Source organism: Apodemus sylvaticus, chromosome 8 (assembly GCF_947179515.1).
Source record: "Apodemus sylvaticus chromosome 8, mApoSyl1.1, whole genome shotgun sequence".
Taxonomy (NCBI): domain Eukaryota; kingdom Metazoa; phylum Chordata; class Mammalia; order Rodentia; family Muridae; genus Apodemus; species Apodemus sylvaticus.
Genome location: NC_067479.1, coordinates 22,483,500 through 22,502,328, shown reverse-complemented (window position 1 = coordinate 22,502,328; position 18,829 = coordinate 22,483,500). Strand labels below are relative to the sequence as shown.

The following is an 18,829-nucleotide window of genomic DNA, read 5'->3' as shown; positions in this document are numbered from 1 at the left end:
ATTATAAGAACCTTTCATTGCTATGAAAGAAGAAAACAAACGGAAACAGAAGGAAGGAAGGATAAAGGGAGGAAAAGAAAGACTATATCTCCTGTATGTATGTGTGTATGTATGTATATATGTATGCATAAATGTATACATATGTGATAAAATTAATCACAAAGTAAACCAATCCTTAGAACAAAGTACATTAAGAGTAGTTTTTTCAGTTGTAATATGAAAGTTTATACGCTTCTGGCAATAGGAAGTAATGTTAGAACAGTACAGACTGGACTGTTGCTCATCCTATTTTTTTCGTAAGCCAGGTAAGCAGAATAGTAAGACAGCAGATAAAGGGTAAACAGATAAAGCTTTCAGCTGAGCTGCTGTTAAGGAAGCTTTTCATGTCTGTTTAAGAAAACTGTAAGCATCTAGTGCCTCCAGGGCTTATGCAGCATCGCCTTCTCTTTAGGCTTCCCTTAATGGAGGTTCTCCAGCTCAGAGCTCATCTTCCATCTGCTACTGTGGAGACCTTCACACAAGCATATCCATGCTACTGCTTTTGCACACTGACAGCCCTTAACAAGCTACAACCCACGGGCCTTGCTGCCTGTGCTCTGGATGCTCATCCTGCTGGGTTCCTAACTACTGGCTGTATTAGCTGGTTAAAAGTCCCATTGAGTTTTCCTGGGCTACCCCAAACCAAACCTATTTTTATCCATAAGCCATGTTATTTTAATGCCCTATTTTAGAAAGCACAGGGTATCTCAGGAATGTATGTGCATATGTGATAACCAGACCACTTGTAGGTAATACATTTAAATAGAATTCTGTGGCTTGCCTTTGGCAGCTTGATGGGGAGCTCTCTGGACTCCTCTTCCTCATCACTGTCTGATTCTCCACTCTGGACAGAGTTCTTCGATGCAGCTGCCAGTGATGTTTCCTTTTTCTGCCATTCCAAAACGCAATGCCGTACATTACAGTAAATGTTGAAGGCAGAGGGATTGCTATGCAGTTTGATATCTGGTATAATTAGTGTATTTTCCACATTTTCAGACTGAAATATAAAACACAACACTTCTGGTTTACATTCTTTATAATTATCATTTCATTGTACATAAAAATTATAGACAGATTAAACTACCTTGCACATATTGCATAAGTGAAAAAGCACAGATTTTATTATATTTCACATACCAAAAACAGGCAGAAAATGCCTCTCTTCTTCTATAAAGTATTGAGGAAGGGCAAAAGACACATGCTAAATAAGATATATGTTAGTTAAATTGCCATGTAACTTGTAAATATACCTTTCAAAATACTAAAAAAATAGACAACATAAATATATTGAGAATATATTAGATTCTGCTAGCAGCCTTCAGATGAAGATGTAACTCGCATGCTTGCCTAAATGTTGGTGTGCTGCAGCCTTGATGATAATGGACTGAACCTCAGAACCTGAAGAAACTAATCATCAGCTTGGAATAGTTTCAATGGTATTATCATTGAAACTCATCATGCCTTCAAGTCTCCATCTGCGCCCACACTTAACCTTGTGGCACAGCTCCCCAAACCCAAATCCCAACTAAAGAGAGCTGGTCTTCCGGGAGCGTTGTCACTCCTAGGTTAACAGGTGAGATGAACACTTTTGCACCAATAACTGACCAAAGAGGGACCTGCTAGGAGACCACAAGGGCTCAAGAACCACTCAGCAACTGGAGACATGCTTCTTCCTGACTCCTGCTGTGACAGGAGTTAACCCTGTGGCACCACTTTCTGGACCCAAATCCCTCCCTGAGAGAGTTGGTCTCCCAGGAGTGCTGACACACCTAAGATCACAGGCTCACAGGCTCACCAGAGGGAAAGGCTCCAGTCAGAGACAGCAAGACCAACTAACACCAGAGAGAACTAGATGGTGAGAGGCAAGCACAAGAACCTAAGCAACAGAAACCAAAGCTACTTGATATCATCAGAACCCAGTTCTCCCACCACAGAGAGCCCTGGATACCCCAAAACATGGGAAAAGCAAGATTCTGATTTAAAAATCACATCTCATGATGATGATAGAGGTTCTACTTTAAGGTAGACATAAATAACTCTCCTAAAGAAATACAGGAGAACACAGGTAAACAGGTATAAGACCTTAAACAGGAAACACAAAAATCCGTTAAAGTACAGGGAAACACAACCAAAGGGGCGAAGAAATTAAACAAAACCTTTCAGGATGTAAAAATGGAAATAGAAACAATAAAGAAATCACATAGGGAGACAACCCTGGAAATAGAAAACCTAGGAAAGAGATCAGGAGTCACAGATTTTAAGCATGACCAACATAACACAAGAGATAGAAGAAAGAATCTCAGATGCAGAAAATACCACAGAAAACATTGACACAACAGTCAAAGAAAATGCAAAATGCAAAAAGCTCCTAACCCAAAACATCCAGGAAATCCAGGACATCATGAGAAGACCAAACCTAAGGATAATAGGTATAGAATAGAGCGAAGATTCCCAACTTAAAGGGCCAGTAAATATCATCACCAAAATTATACGAGAAAACCTCCCTAAAGAAAGAGATGCCCATGAATATACAAGAAGCCTACAGAACTTCAAATAGACTGGACCAGAAAAGAAATTCACCCCATCATATAATAATCAAATACCAAAGTTAAATCAGAATCATATAAACAATCTAAATAGTACCATAACCCCTAATGAAATAGAAGCAGTTATGAAAAGTCTCCCAACCAAAAAAAAAAAAAAAGGCCAGGACCAGATGGGTTTAATGCATGATTCTATCAGATCTTCAAAGAAGACCTAATGCCATACTCTTTAAACTATTCCACAAAATAAAAACAGAAGGAGCACTACCCAATTCTCTCTATTAAAACACAATTACACTCATACCTAAACCACACAAAGATTCAAACAAAGAAAGAGAACTTCAGAACAATTTCCCTTATGAATAGCAATGCAAAAATAATAAAAATTCTCGAGAACTGAATCCAAGAACACATCAAAGCCATCATCCGTCATGATCAAGCAGGCTTCATCCCTGAGATGCAGGGATGGTTCAATATACAGAAATCCATCAATGTAATCCATTATATAAACAAACTCAGAATAAAAGTAAACACATGATCATTTCATTAGACGCTGAGAAAGCGTTTGACAAAATTCAACATACTTTCATGATAAGTCATGGAAAGATCAGGAATTCAAGGCCCATATATGTAAAAGCAATATATAGCAAACCAGTAGCCAACATCAAACTGAATGGAGAGAAATTTGAAGCAATCCCACTAAAATCAAGGTCTAGATAAGGCTGCACACTCTCTACCTATACAATATAATACTCCAAGTCCTAGCCAGAGCAATTAAACAACAAAAGGAGGTCAAAGGGATACAAATTGGAAGGAAGAAGTTAAAATATCACTATTTGCAGATAATATGATAGTATATTTAAGTGGCCCCAAAAATATCACCTAAGAGAACTAAACCTGATAAACAACTTCAGCAAAATGGCTGGATATAAAATTAACTCAAACAAATCAATAGCCTTCCTATACTCAAAGGATAAACAGGCTGAGAAAGAAATTAGGGAAGCAACACCATTCACGATAACCACAAATAATATAGAATACCTTGGTGTGACTTTAACCAAGCAAGTGAAAGATCTGTATGACAAGAACTTCTAGTCTTAGAAGAAAGAAACAGAAGATCTCAGAAGATGGAAAGATCTCCCATGCTCACAGATTGGCAGGATTAATATAGTAAAAATGGCCATCTTGCTGAAAGCAATCTACAAATTCAATCCCCATCAAAATTCCAAATCAATTCTTTATAGAGTTAGAAAGAGCAATTGCAAATTTATTTGGTTAATAACAAAAAAAAAAAAAAAAAAAAACCCAGGATAGTGAAAACTATTCTCAATAATAAAAGCACTTCTAGAGATTCACCATCCCTGACCTCAAGCTATATTACAGAGCAATGATTTAAAAAAAAAAAAAAAAAACTGCATGGAATTGGTACAGTGACAGACAGGTAGATAAATGGAATAGAATTGAAGACCCTGAAATGAACCCACACACCTATGGACACTTCATATTTGACAAAGGAGCTAAAACCATCCAGTGGAAAAAAGATAGCCTTTCCAACAAATGGTGCTAGTTCAACTGGAGGTCAGCATGCAGAAGAACACAAATCAATCCATTCTTATCTCCTTGTACTAAGCTTAAATCCAAGTGGATTAAGGACCTCCACATAAAACCTGATATACTGAAACTAACAGAAGAGAATGTGGGGAAGAGCCTCAAGCATAATGGGTACAGGGAAAATTTTCCTGAACAGAACACCAATGGACAATTTCATTTTCAACAATTGAAAAATGGGACCTCATAAATTTTCAAAGCTTCTGTAAGGCAAAGGACACTGTCAATAGGACAAAAGAGCAACCAATAGATTTGGAAAAAATCTTTACCAATCCTACATCTGATAGAGGACTAATATCCAATATATACAAAGAACTCAAGAAATTAGACTCCAGAGACCCAAATAACTCTATTAAAAATGGGGTACAGAGCTAAACAAAGAATTCTCAACTGAGGAATACCGAATGGCTGAGAAGCACCTAAAGAAATGTTCCACATTCTTAGTCATCAGGGAAATGCAAATCAAAACAACCCTGAGATTTCACCTCACACCAGTCAGAATGGCGAAGATCAAAAACTCAGGGGACAGCAGATGCTGGCAAGGATGTGGAGAAAGAGGAACACTCCTCCATTATTGGTGGGATTGCAAGCTGGTACAGCCGCTCTGGAAATCAATCTGGCAGTACCTCAGAAAATTGGACATAGTGCTTGCTACCTGAGGACCCAGTTATACCACCCCTAGGTATATACCCAAAAGAAAGCCGCTCCAACATATAACAAGGACACATGATCCACTGTGTTCATAGCAGCCTTATTTATAATATCCAGAAGCTGGAAACAACGCAGATGTCCCTCAACAGAAGAATGGATACAGAAAATGTGGTACATTTACACAATGGAGTACTACTCAGCTCTTAAGAATGATGAATTCATGAAATTCTTAGGCAAATGGATAGAATTAGAAAATATCATCCTGAGCAAGGTAAGCCAGTCACAAAAGAACACATATGGTATGCATTCACTGATAAGTGGATATTAGCCCAAAAGCTTGGAAGACCTAAGATACAATTCACAGACCACATAAAGTTCAAGAAGGAGGAAGACCAAAGTGTGGGTGCCTCAGTCCTTCTAACCTTCTTAGAAGGGGGAAAAATATTCAAAGGAGGAATTATGGAGACAAAGTATGGAGCAAAGACTGAAGGAAAGGCCATCCATAGACTTCCTTACCTGGGGATCCATCCCACATACAGACACCAAACCCAGACACAATGAATAGTATTGAATCAATAAACAATGTTGATACAATACCCAAAAAGCAATCAGTATAATTACTTCCCCAAAAGAGCAAATGTAATAAGGTAGTAAACAGAAGATACTATAAAAGATGGTAAACGCATTTGATAAAAAACTAATACCAATATACAAAAAAAAAGTATAATCAAATCAGGAATGTCAAGGTATTTTCTCAACTAGACAAAGGATAACTATATCATACCCTTATCAGACAGTGTAACAGACTGCCTCACTCCTAGGACTGAAAACAAGGTGAACACTCTGGAATTCAATTCCGTGTTGTGTTACTTTCCTATTGCAACAACCTGATAAAAATGACTAAGAAAATTATCTTCTAGAAATGCTTTTGAAAAAAATTAACTAGAAATTATATGCAAGTTTGGGAAAATCACAGTGCACAAAGTAGAAAAGATTAAGAACATCCATACATGAAGAATGAACAAAACCAACACGCGACAGCTGGAGAGCTGGCTCAGTGCTGAAGAGCACTGGGTGCTCTTTAGAGGACCTGGGTTTGATTCCTAGTGCCTACATACATGTAGGTAAACACAAATACACACAAAATAACATCATTAAACCTAAAAAAGTTAATGCCAGTTTTAAAAGAACACAATTTAAGTCTCTAACAGGGAAAAGCATCTGCACAATATACATCTCATAGCCCTGGCTGTCCTGGATCTGTAGACCATGCTGGCCTCAAACTCTGGGATCTACCTCTCCCTCCAAAGCGTTGAGATTAAAGGCATGTACCACCACTACTACCAGGAGTCTTTATACTGAACACAATGATAAACTGTAGTACAGCCACACTAGGATATGACTGATCAATAGTCGAAAAGGAACAAACTATTATTATGTGCAATTAATTGGAAGAACTCAAAGAAATGATATCAAATATTTTAAAAAAACAATCCCATAAATTACATACTAGCCCATTCAAGTACATATTCTTGAAATAGCAAGCCTATTGTGATGAAGAACAGCCAGAAGCTAAGAAGACAGAAGTGACATGAATGGCTATGAGGGTGGCAAAAGGGTAGCAACCCTATGATGAAACTGTTCCACATCCTGACAATAAGTCACAGAGGTAGTCATATCACACAGAATTAGATGCACACTAATAAGTATATGTAAACTGAAGAAACCGAGATCTGAAGTGATGGCTGGGTAGTGAAGGGCTAGACAGCTGGAAAACAACAGCCAGGGCAATGTCTCCACTAGAGCCAGCTATCTCACCACAGCAGGCCCTGAATATTACAGCATAGCTGAAATACAAGAAAAAGACCTTAAAGGTAACTACATGAAGATGATAATGGTCCTTAAAGAAGAAATGAATAAATCCCTTAAAGAAATACAGGAAAACAAAAACAAACAATTGCATGAAATAAATAAATCCCTTAAAGAAATTCAAGAAAACCCAAACTGTCAAAGGAAACAAATAAGACTGAAAATGGAAATAGAAGCAATAAGAAGTCCCAAAAAAATGATATTCAACAAAATCATGGAAGAAAATTGTCCTAACCCAAAGAATATGCCTATTCTTCTTTACTATACTATAAAGGTAGTAGAAGCATACAAAACACCAAATAGATTAAACCAGAAAGGAAATGCAAATAAATCAGGGTTGTTGGGTCTTAGGAATAACTGGAGAGTGGTTGTGTAAATAGATAAGATCAAAACACCCTGTGGACATGTTTAAGATTGTCAAAAAATACTTTTAAAAAGAGGAATGCACAAAATGACTTGAGCACACAGAACAGAATGATTTGCTAATTATATTCCTATGTTTAAGTCTTTTCATTTTTGTTTCAATTACTATGTCAACAAGTTGCTAGTAACTTTACCTTGCTTCTTGTCTTTACTTTTGACTTGTTTTTCTGTTTTCGCTTCAGTTTCTTCTTACTTAAAATTTTCTTATTCCTAAAAATAAAAGGTGCAAACATTATGAATATTTACATTCAGACATACAAAAATCAGTGAAATAGATATTTTTAATAGGTACTTGCATATTTCTTATATCTTCTATAAAGCAATATACTCTACATACAGATAGTTAGTATTACAGTAGCTTTTAAAAAGACAACAATGGAGAGTAATTCCAAAAGGATTCTATAAAGTTTTTATCAAAGTAAAGCAATTAAGGTATTAAATAAAGCTTTAAAAAGAAAACCTTCTTTCAAGGTCTATCAGATGCTCACGGGGGAGGGTAGGTTGCCACTAAATCCTTCAACCTGAGTTCAGTTCAAGAAACTCACTTGGTGTCAGGCTAGCTGTCTCTAAAATTTACATGTATGTTGAAGCATACTTGTGCATACATGCACACATATGCATACACACAGAGTAAATGTAATTTTAAAAGAACTAATGTTTTTCATCAGTGGGTATGTTAATAAACTTCCAAACACTTGTTCTTGACACTGTGAAGACTGCAATGCAGAAAGTTCAAGTCACTGTTTACTAAATCACTATTAATATAAAGAAGGGGCTGGAGAAATGGTTCAGTGGTTAAGAAGACTAGAGTTCAATTCTCAGCACCACATGGCAGCTCACATCACCAGTAACTCCAGGCTTAGGGGACTAGACACCATCTTCTGGTCTCAACAGGCACTGGATTCAAATGATACATAGACATATGTAGGCAGAGCATCCATACCCCAAAATAAAATCAAGGAGGGGGAGGAGAGAGGTAAGGGTCGGGAGGAAAGGAATAGAAATTTGAGCTCATATCCTTAGCAAATAGCTCTTAATGCCTCAACCCCGGACCTGTTTTTGCATTAAGGAGAAGGAACCCTCTGAGTAACTTAAGAGAAAAACATCCTTTCTCCCCGCCCTCCCTCAACATAGTAAAGAATAAAGTGGGAGGAATAAGAGGCTAGCCAAACATTTCACTTTTATATAATTTCATATTTTGAATGCCTACTATGATGAGAAAGACATTCCTAGGTAGCAAAGACTTAAAATAAAAAAGACAGATTTGCTCTAGAGGACAGCAGTGAGTTAAGTGAAAAGAACACTATATCTGTCTCATAAGAGATTGTCATCACTCTAATAAAAACAAAAGGTGGCCTGCATGGTGGTTCTCTGCCTGTAATCGCAGCATTCACAGTTCTTGTTAGGATAAAGCAGGAGAATTAGAAATTAGAATTAACACTGTGTGCTAAACAGAGAGACACTGTCTCAAAATAAAACAAAAATAGAAAAAGAGAAACTGGTGAGATGAGATGGCTCAGTGACCTGAGTTCAATGAAAGAACCAATTTCCACAGGTTGTTCTCTGATCTCTCTCTCTCTCTCTCTCTCTCTCTCTCTCTCTCTCTCTCACACACACACACACACACACACACACACACACACACACACACACAAACACACGTGCGAGGGGATACAGAGAAAGATAACTAACAAATAGATGAATGTAATTAAATGATTTAAAGATAGAAAAGGGGGAGATAGAGCAAATGAATAAGGAAGACGATGGGGGCAGAAGATGAGGAGGAGATAAAGATAATCACAATAATGATCATAGATGCTAGTCAAGTTCTTAAGATCTTATAACTACTATGATGGAAGCTGTGTCATAAGTTTGCATGCTTAATCACTAAGGGAATGGTAGTCACTGGAAGGATTAGAAGAATTAGGAGGCATGGACTTGTTGGAGAAAGTGTGTTGCAGGGACTATGCTTTGACGTTTCCAAAGCCCATGCCAGAGCCATGTCCACTCAGTCTGCAGATCAGGGTGTGACTTTCAGCTCCAGCTCCAGCACTAAGGGTGCCACTATGCTACATGCCATGGTGACACATGTCATAATGAACTAAACCAGTGCAACTGTAAGCTCCCAATTAAATGCTTTCCTTTACAAAAGTTGCCTTGGTCGTTGTGATGGCTATTCCTGGTTGTCCACTTGATTACATCTGGAATGAACTACAATCCAGAAATGGAGGGCTCACCTGTGACCCAGATCTTGACATGGGATGACACATGCTTTTGATCCAGATCTTGAGGCATAGTGGCCACAAAAAGCTTAGGTCCAGACAAGGTAGTACAAGCTACTGAGGCAAGCAGATCTCTGAGTTCAAGACCAGCCTGGGACAGAGCAAGTTCCAAACTCAGGAGTGGTGGTACACACCTTTATTCTGGGTCATACCTTCTGAGGGAGGACTACAAGGACAATGGAAGAAGGAAGACTCAATTACCTTCGCCTGCTTGCACTTACTTGCCAGGACATCTGTTGGAACCTACTTCTTTAGAATTCTAGCTTATAAAAAGATACAACTAGCTTCATGGGACTGAGCAACTATTAGATTATTGGACTTACCATCTAAAGTGGCCATTGCTGGATTAATTGGACTGCAGAATGTAAATCATTACAATAAACTCCCTTAATATATATAAATTCCATAAGTTCTGTGACTCTAGACCCTGACTAATACAGAAGTTGGTACCTGGAGTAGTTCTAAAGGAGCAGAAGTATAAAGATGAATCTTTTTAGTATCTGGAATTGGTTTAATTATTTGCCAGCATTTTCTAATTCACCAACACCTTCAAAAACTGAAACCTCCTCTGACTGTCTCCTAGGAGCTTGGAGAATATGGAAGGCCCATGGTGGAAACTATATTTCAAACTTAAAGAAGAAAATGCTTTTGATTATCTTGATCTGCCAATTGTGCCTGGCAATGGATTAGTAGACCCCAGTATATGAAAATTTCTACAGTTTGGGGAAAAAATAAGGAAAATTATTTTGCTTAATTAAATAATTATTTTGCTTAGCATCTCTGGATAAATTGATAAAGGAAACAAATGAGCTCTGTGATAAAAGTGAATGGCTCCAGATGTGAAAAAATAACCTAAAGGTTTCTAATGTGCCCTTGAAGAGAATCTTCTCTCCAGCAGTCATAGAGCTCAAGTTGCAGAAAATGAAACCAAAGCCCTCATTATAAGGTTGGCTGAATTACAGCAAAAATTCAAGTCTCAGCCTCAGAGGGTGTCAGCAGTTAAAGTAAGGGCATTAATTGGCAAAGAATGGGATCCTATAACTTGGAGTAGGGATGTATGGGAGTACCCTATTGAAACTTAGTACTTTGAATCCTCAGATTCTCAAGGGTTTACCTAACCTGAGAAAGTAGTACCCTCAGCCCCACCCCTTAAGCCTCTTTCATATGACAAAATTAATCTTTCATTGTCTGATAAACCAGGGGTGACTTTCTCTGAAGAAAATGCTGGGCAAGACAATACTCATGTTCTTCTAGGCTCACCAATAGTTTCCTCTAGACATATAGCCAGACTCAAGGCAAAGCAGGCCCCTAGAGGAGAGGGAAGAAGTGTAGTCCATGAGGAAATGCGCTACACGACTAAGGAGCAATAGAACAGTGACTAAGATACCTTTAGATCAGAACATCACTCAAAGCTTATCAGCTTTTTGTAGCAGAAGGTAATTAACTCAGACCCACAACTGACCAATGTGCAGAGAATAAGAGACTTTGGAGCACTCAGCCCTAAATGGGATGCCTTCATCAAAAGCAATTCCCCTTAAGGAAAGGGGAGGTGATAAAAAGATTGCAGGAGCCAGAGATGGTGAAAAGACTCCAGGGGAAAAGCATCCTCCAGACACAGCAGGGCTGATACACATTTGAATTCACAAGGACTATGGCAGCAAGCAGATTACCTATGAAAGGTCAAATGCACTAAAATCACCTCATTGAGAAGAAGTAGTCACAAAGTCCTGCCCTAACAGAGAACCTATTTGCAGTTCATACTTGCTTGGAAAAGGAGAAATCCAGTTTCTTCATTGAGCTGTCACTGGATATATCAACCACCCTCCAGGGCAGTCTCCATGGCTACGAGTATTTGGCCAAGACAAAATGGACTCCATAGGTTTCTGTGGTGAGCGTGTGTGTGTGTGTGTGTGTGTGTGTGTGTGTGAGTGAGTGTGAGTGTGTGTGTAAGAGTGCTGCAAACACTTTTTGTCTTGTCTTGCTATTTTTTATCTCATTGGTTTTATTTGTTTTGACACAGAGAACATAAAGTTGGGTGGGGGTAGATTTTAGAGAAGGTAAGGTAGGAAAATATGATCAAAATGTATTATATAGAAAAAATTAATAAAGAACTAGCAAAAGTAAGAGATTAGGGCACACAAAGGAGACAACACTGATCTTCTATTAGGACCCCAAGACCTATGCAAAATATAAAACCTTAAGCAAAGATGAAAACAAAAAAAGAAAAAATTTAACTAGACCATTTGTAGGCTGGAAGGCTATTTCCAAATAAAGAAGTCAGATAAAATTAATCTGTAAAAAAAGTAGGCTCCATTCAAGTTACTAAAGTGTCCTAATGACATAGATGATCAGAATATGAAAAGTTGATATTTACCACTGCCTGTCATTTCACTCCTATCAAAATAATCACAAAAGCTGGAAATTTACATTTCATAATGACTCTTGATTATGTCCACAGCATCTCCATCACAGCTACTCTAATGAATGACCTCTACAATCACCTGGACCATGTCAAATATTCACATTTCTGCACATCCACACCCCACCTCCCAAGTGGGCAATTCTCCTACTTAAAACAGTATACACAATTCACTTAAAATAGTCTAAAAAAGACTGACATCATTTAGAACATCCTCTTCTAACATTTGATTAGGGCCACCTCTGTCACTTCAATCTGCAGTTTAAAGGTAGAGAGTTTTTAAATGAACCACCGAAAACTGTAAAATGAAACTGCTTTGCCAGTAACATAACATCCTTACACTAACTATATTTGAGAACTAATCATTTTTCATGATATCTAAAAATAGACAAAACTCCAGAAACCAGTCTTTTTTTTTAATTTTTTTATTCGATATAATTTATTTACATTTCAAATGATTTCCCCTTTTCTAGCCCCCCACTCCCGGAAAGTCCCGTAAGCTCCCTTCTCTTCCCCTGTCCTCCCACCCACCCCTTCCCACTTCCCCGTTCTGGTTTTGCCGAAACGATCATCCACCATGATCAAGTAGGCTTTATCCCAGGAATGCAGGGTTGGTTCAATATACGGAAATCCATCAATGCAATCCACTACATAAACAAACTCAAAGAACAAAACCACATCGTCATTTCATTGGATGCTGAAAAAGCATTCGACAAAATTCAGCATCCTTTCATGATTAAAGTCTTGGCGAGAACAGGAATTCAAGGCCCATACCTAAACATAGTAAAAGCAATATACAGCAAACCAGTAGCCAGCATCAAACTAAATGGAGAGAAACTTGAAGCAATCCCACTGAAATCAGGGACCAGACAAGGCTGCCCCCTTTCTCCTTATCTTTTCAATATTGTACTTGAGGTACTAGCTCGGGCAATTCGACAACATAAGGAGGTCAAAGGGATACAAATTGGAAAGGAAGGAGTCAAACTATCATTATTTGCAGACGACATGATAGTCTACCTAAGTGACCCAAAAAACTCCACTAGAGAGCTCCTACAGCTGATAAACAACTTCAGCAAAGTGGCAGGTTATAAAATCAACTCAAGCAAATCAGTGGCCTTCCTATACTCAAAGGATAAGCAGGCTGAGAAAGAAATTAGGGAAATGACCCCCTTCACAATAGCCACAAACAGTATAAAGTATCTTGGGGTGACTCTTACCAAACAGAAACCAGTCTTATATATCAACAGTTCACTTTGGAATTTATGATGATTTAAGAATCTAAATACTAAATCAATAGAAGCTCAAAGAAGAATATTTAGAATTGGTCTTGTAAGACATTTTTTTTATTGTCACAAAAAGAACTTCATACTAGTGAAGGTATCATAAAAGTAAAAATGCTTTTAAACTGAGGTAAATATCTTAAATACATTCAGGGGTTGGAAAGACAGCTCAGCACTTAACACATTTGCTGATCTTACAGAGGACCAAGGAATTTTCCAACACTCACAGGGTAGTTCACAACTGCCAAGGAAGCCAATGCCTTCTTCTGCTCTCTGCATATACCAGGCAAGAATGTAATATATATTCATATACACATGTAGGCAAAATACTCATGCAAAAAAATAAAAATAAAATTCTTTTTAAATTATATTTTAAAATTGTTATATTAGTTAAGGAAGATTAAATATTTCTGTAATATAAAAACTGAGGCTACAAAATTTGCTATTATATGTCATTAGTTTCTCTATAAGCTTATTAGTAATTTTGTTTCCTAATAAATCATAAATTAATTACAATTTTAAACCTCTCATTTTAATCTCTTTCTTTTGTTCCTTCTAACTCAAATGCCAAGTTTTGATGAATCCAAATTTACATAATATTTGGGATTAAAGATTTCAATCTTTTATTTAATTTTATATATTAAAGAAAACTTTATTTAAAAATCTCTAAATGCAATCTAAAACAATAATAGGAAAACATTTTCTGTAAAACACCAGAGGGTTAAGTAATTTACGTTGTGGGCCATAAGATCTCTGTGATAACTGCTTTAATCACCACAGCATGAATACAGGCAAAGATCACACAGAACTAGATGAGCGCGGCTATGAGTAAAATCTTATTCCTAACTTTAAAACTGTAAAATCCAGTCTTAGCTCATGGGCTACACAAAAACCAGAATCAGACTAGGTTTGCTGCCTGTGCCATCTTTTGCTAAAGCCTGGCCTACAGAAGCATCTTACTATAGCTGTAACCTAAGTACATGAGTGTAGCTGAACCTAAGAAATGCAAAAACAAAGCACAAGCAAATAAACAAAAGACAATTAAAAAGCTGCTGAGCACACCGTAAACAAAACCTAGCTCAATTCAAAATGCATTATAAATCCCAAGTCTTTCTGGCATTAATCCCCCATACTGTATCTCAAAACAACCCTTCAGCCATAGTTCTGAACACACGTGGTACTATAAATATACATAATGATGCTACCCAATACCAATCAGCAATGCCTAAAATACTTCAGGTCAGACTTGTTACTACTGTGTGTTACCAAGCAGTGTTTCTGTTAGAATACAAAGTTTTCTGCTCTTACAGAAACATGGTTTAATTCATTATTCTTCATATGAAAGTAAACAAGCATACCCACCTATTAGAAGTCATTTGCTTCCATCCTTAGTGACTAAACTACATGTATACCAAGGGTTGTCCTAAAATATACTTTCTAAGGATTTCTAATCAAGTAAATGTTTAATTTATATGCCTATATTCTTTGAGTATGTAATAATTACAAGAAAACTAGGAGGAAAATTTAGGATATCCCTGGCCTAAGATACATTTTATAAAATACTGTATTAGAATGGTTCATATCAAATATAAAAATATTTATGTATATAATACAGAGAAAGTATTCAAAGCATTACTATGCTTATTTTTTTTCATTCACACATAGCTGTGTCTATGCCTCATCCTTTTTTTTTAATTCAATATATTTTTTTATTTACATTTCAAATTATTTCCCCTTTTCTGGCTCCCCACTCCCTGAAAGTCCCATAAGCCCTCTTCCCCCATCCACCCCTTCCCACTTCCCTGTTCTGGTTTTGCCCTACACTGCTGCACTGAGCCTTTCCAGAACCAGGGGCTACTCCTCCGTTCTTCTTAGACATCATTTGATATGTGGATTATGTCTTGGGTATTCCAAGTTTCTAGGCTAATATCCACTTATCAGTGAGTGCATACCATGATTGATCCTTTGAGACTGGGTTACCTCACTTAGTATGATGTTCTCCAGCTCCATCCATTTGCCTAAGAATTTCATGAATTCATTGTTTCTAATGGCTGAATAGAATTCCATTATGTAAATATACCACATTTTTTTTATCCATTCCTCCGTTGAGGGACACCTGGGTTCTTTCTAGCTTCTGGCTATTATAAATAGGGCTGCTATGAACATAGTTGAGCATGCTGGGGAATCCTCTGGGTATATGCCCAGGAGTGGTATAGCAGGGTCCTCCGGAAGTGATGTGCCCAGTTTTCTGAGGAACCGCCAGACTGATTTCCAGAGTGGTTGAACCAATTTGCATTCCCACCAGCAGTGGAGGAGTGTTCCTCTTTCTCCACATCCTTGCCAACACCTCCAGTCTCCTGAGTTTTTAATCTTAGCCATTCTGACTGGTGTAAGGTGAAATCTCAGAGTTGTTTTGATTTGCATTTCCCTAATGACTAATGAAGTTGAACATTTTTTAAGATGCTTCTATGCTTATGCTTATTGATATAAGTACTCTTAAATTATCTTCTTTTCCTATGTATAATTGGAGACTTCTTGTTATATTAATATTTAAATTAGTTGGTCAGGAAAAATCCTGTTACATATAATGATGTGCTATTAGCTTCCACTTTTCTAACATTTGATAGTATACAGGATTAAATTACTGCCTTCCTTCACAGACTAGATCATCATAAGAAAGCTCTAAAGGGGTGGGTGGGAGGACAGGGGGAGAGAAAGGGACTTGCGGGACTTTCGGGGAGTAGGGGGCTAGAAAAGGGGAAATCATTTGAAATGTAAATAAAAAATATATCGAATAAAAAAATTGTTAAAAAAAAAAAGAAAAGAAAAGAAAGCTCTAGAAGAGTAAGAACTAGGCAACCAAACACAGAAAGACTATCTCAAGATACACTGAGAGCTCAGGCATTGTCTTTTATAGACCTGTGGAACATTTAGACACAAACAAGAACTGAGCTTCATTCAGAAGACTACTATTAAAGCAAACAAAACACTAGTGGTCCTTTGATGTACACATGGTCTAAAATGACACTAAGTCATGAATGTTTTCTGTTGGTGGTGACAGGGATAAGATACAAGGTCCCATAGATCAGCCTCAGTGTCACTATGCTGGTTAAGCTACTCTTAAACTTACTACTTCCTGCTTCAGTTGCTGTACGTTAGGTAATTTATTCATCAAAGAAAAACTAGAGATTGACAACAGAAAGAAAATTTAAAATGTTTGCAACCAAAAAAAAAAAAAAAGAAAAAAAAAGGAAAGAAAAGAAAAACTGCCTCCGAATAATAGTCACAATGAAAACTAAAATGTATTTCCTATTAAATGAAAATTAAAATATGACATCAATGCCATGGAAGGAATGAAGGAAAATAGAACTTAGACAAAATATATAGTTTTTGCATATACTTAGATGTGTTATTGAAAGTTATGCTTATACCCACTTCATTGTTCATTTCTGAATGAGGAAAGATGGAAGAGAACTGTAAAGTTATGCTGTCTATACACAGAGCCGAAAAAAGAAGAAATGAAAACATGAACGTAGGAGGGTAGGAAGGAAGGAAAGAAGGGTAGGGAGGCAGAGAGGGAAAGGGAAGGGACTGAGGGAACTAACCAGTATGGGGCGAGAGGAGAAACCTCTAAAGTAGTGTGGCTCTGTAGATCATACCTACAGAATCAAGGTCTACACACAGCCCAGGTAAGATGGAAACACATACCATGACACAACTGTACATTATTCACACTAAACTTCTGAAAGATTATCCCAAAAAACTAGGGACTTACACATACTAGTGAAAATAACAGAACTAGATACAAGAAAGACAAGCAAATACATCTCTAAAACACAGTGGATAAAATAGATAAAACAGAGACCACTAGATTAGAATCTTACAGAGCAAACACAGTGAAAATGAAAGCATTTCATAACTGTGCAACAAGCCTTTTTCATTATTATCCCCATACTGAAGTGCCTATCGTGATTTGTATTCCCTCAAAGCCACAAGATACCTCAAGAATCTACAGGCAACAGTTGCTTTGAGATGTGATCTCTGGTAAAGGAAATCATGAGTGACTTAGATAAATGAATTAATTAATTAAAGCTCCCTAGTTTTTGTCAGTAGACACAAACCAGCTTCAACCAGAAGAAAAACCTCAACTGAGGAATTGTCTCCATCACACTGGCCAGTGCGCATGTGCGACTTTGGAGCACTTTCTTGCCTAATGACTGATGTGGAAGGCTCAACTCAGGATGGGCAGTACAGCCCCTGGGGTAGTGGACCTGGCTTATATAAGAAACCAAGCTAGCCATGAAGATCAAACAAGCAAACAGTTTCCCTGATGGTCCCTGGCTCTGCCCTTGCTTGAGTTCCCACTAGGTCAGGACGTCTTGATGATGGAACATGGTCAGGAACTGTAAGGCACATAAAGCCTTTCCCCATCCAGTTGCTTTTGGTCACTGTTGTGTCATAGCAATGGAAAGCAAATGAGGACAGTGCGTTATGAAGCTTACTACCATGATGGGTAATTCTACTACTGAACACGGCTCACAGGTGCTCTAAATGCAGGGAAGGAAAATGAACTGCTTATCTGTTTCCTACTTGTCACTGGTTGAAAACATTTCTCAGGGAAACTTTCTATAAAAAAAAGTCCTGCAGACTTCCAAGGCTCTAAGTCATAAATGTTTCCAGGAGACAGTGGAAATGGGTGTCAGAGACACAGCCAGTCCAGTAAGAGTATCTGCCTCACTCTCTCACTTCTGGATGTGCATGTGGCTAGGGGGCAAAGGGAGGAATCTTCCTTGATTGCTCTCTACTTTGCTTTTGGCACAGGTCTCTCCTCACAGATCTACCAACTGGCTGAGCTGTCTCCTTATCAAGCTGGTGGTATCCATCTGTCTCTGCCTCCCCAACTCTGAGCTTACAAATGAGCAATAGAAGCCTAGTTTGTTTTGTTTTTATGTGAGTGCTGATGAGACAAACTCAGGTATTCATGGACAAGCACTGAAGTAAATAAGCCCTCTCTCCCCAAACCCTAGTATGATCTCTTAATGGACCTGTCTAAAACATTCATTCAAAAGACTACAGGAAAGGAGGCAATTCACCCTGGCTTATTCATGATACCATGCTATAATACCATTAGTCTAGATACATCTGCTAGATATTGTAATTATATACTAAGGATTTTCAATAACACTACTGTAAATATATTCCATCAAGAAAAGGCAAATACAATTGAAATATAATAGAAAGTTCCCAGTACAGCAAAAGATTTTAAATAGAATTGAACAATATAAAATTTAAAATTTCATTAAATAATTCATTAAAAAATGGAGATGACACAAAATCTATAAATTTGAAAATGGGTCAATGATTTGAGCTGACAAGATGGCCCAGCAAGCTAATGTGCTTACTGTGTAAGCCTGATGACCTACCTTCAATTCCCAGAACCGAAATAACACAGTGATATGGGCTGGAGAGATGGCTCAGTGGTTAAGAGCACTGACAGCTCTTCCAAAGGTCCTGAGTTCAATTCCCAGCAACCAGATGGTGTCTCACAACCATCTGTAATGGAATCTGATGCCCTCTTCTGGTGTGTCTGAAGACAGCTACAGTATACTTAACAAAACAAGTAGATAAACCTTAAAAAAATAAATTAAGTACAGAAACAAAAGAGTGCTATGCCAGGTCCAGCATGTAATGTCAATACATTCACAATGACATGGG

The 18,829-nt window shown here is 37.6% G+C and overlaps 1 protein-coding gene across 13 annotated transcripts in view; it reads right to left on the bottom strand.

Moving 5' to 3' along the window:
- The window catches only part of Mycbp2 (MYC binding protein 2), a 228,396-nt gene that overhangs the window by 196,054 nt on the left and 13,513 nt on the right, over positions 1–18,829 (bottom strand). For all 13 annotated transcript variants that reach the window (XM_052190750.1, XM_052190753.1, XM_052190751.1 and 10 more), the window contains exons 2-3: positions 7,268–7,343; positions 821–1,036 (exon numbers count right to left, since the gene is read on the bottom strand). In XM_052190750.1, the coding sequence (XP_052046710.1) occupies positions 821–1,036; positions 7,268–7,343 (292 nt within the window). The remainder of the gene's footprint in view (positions 1–820; positions 1,037–7,267; positions 7,344–18,829) is intronic.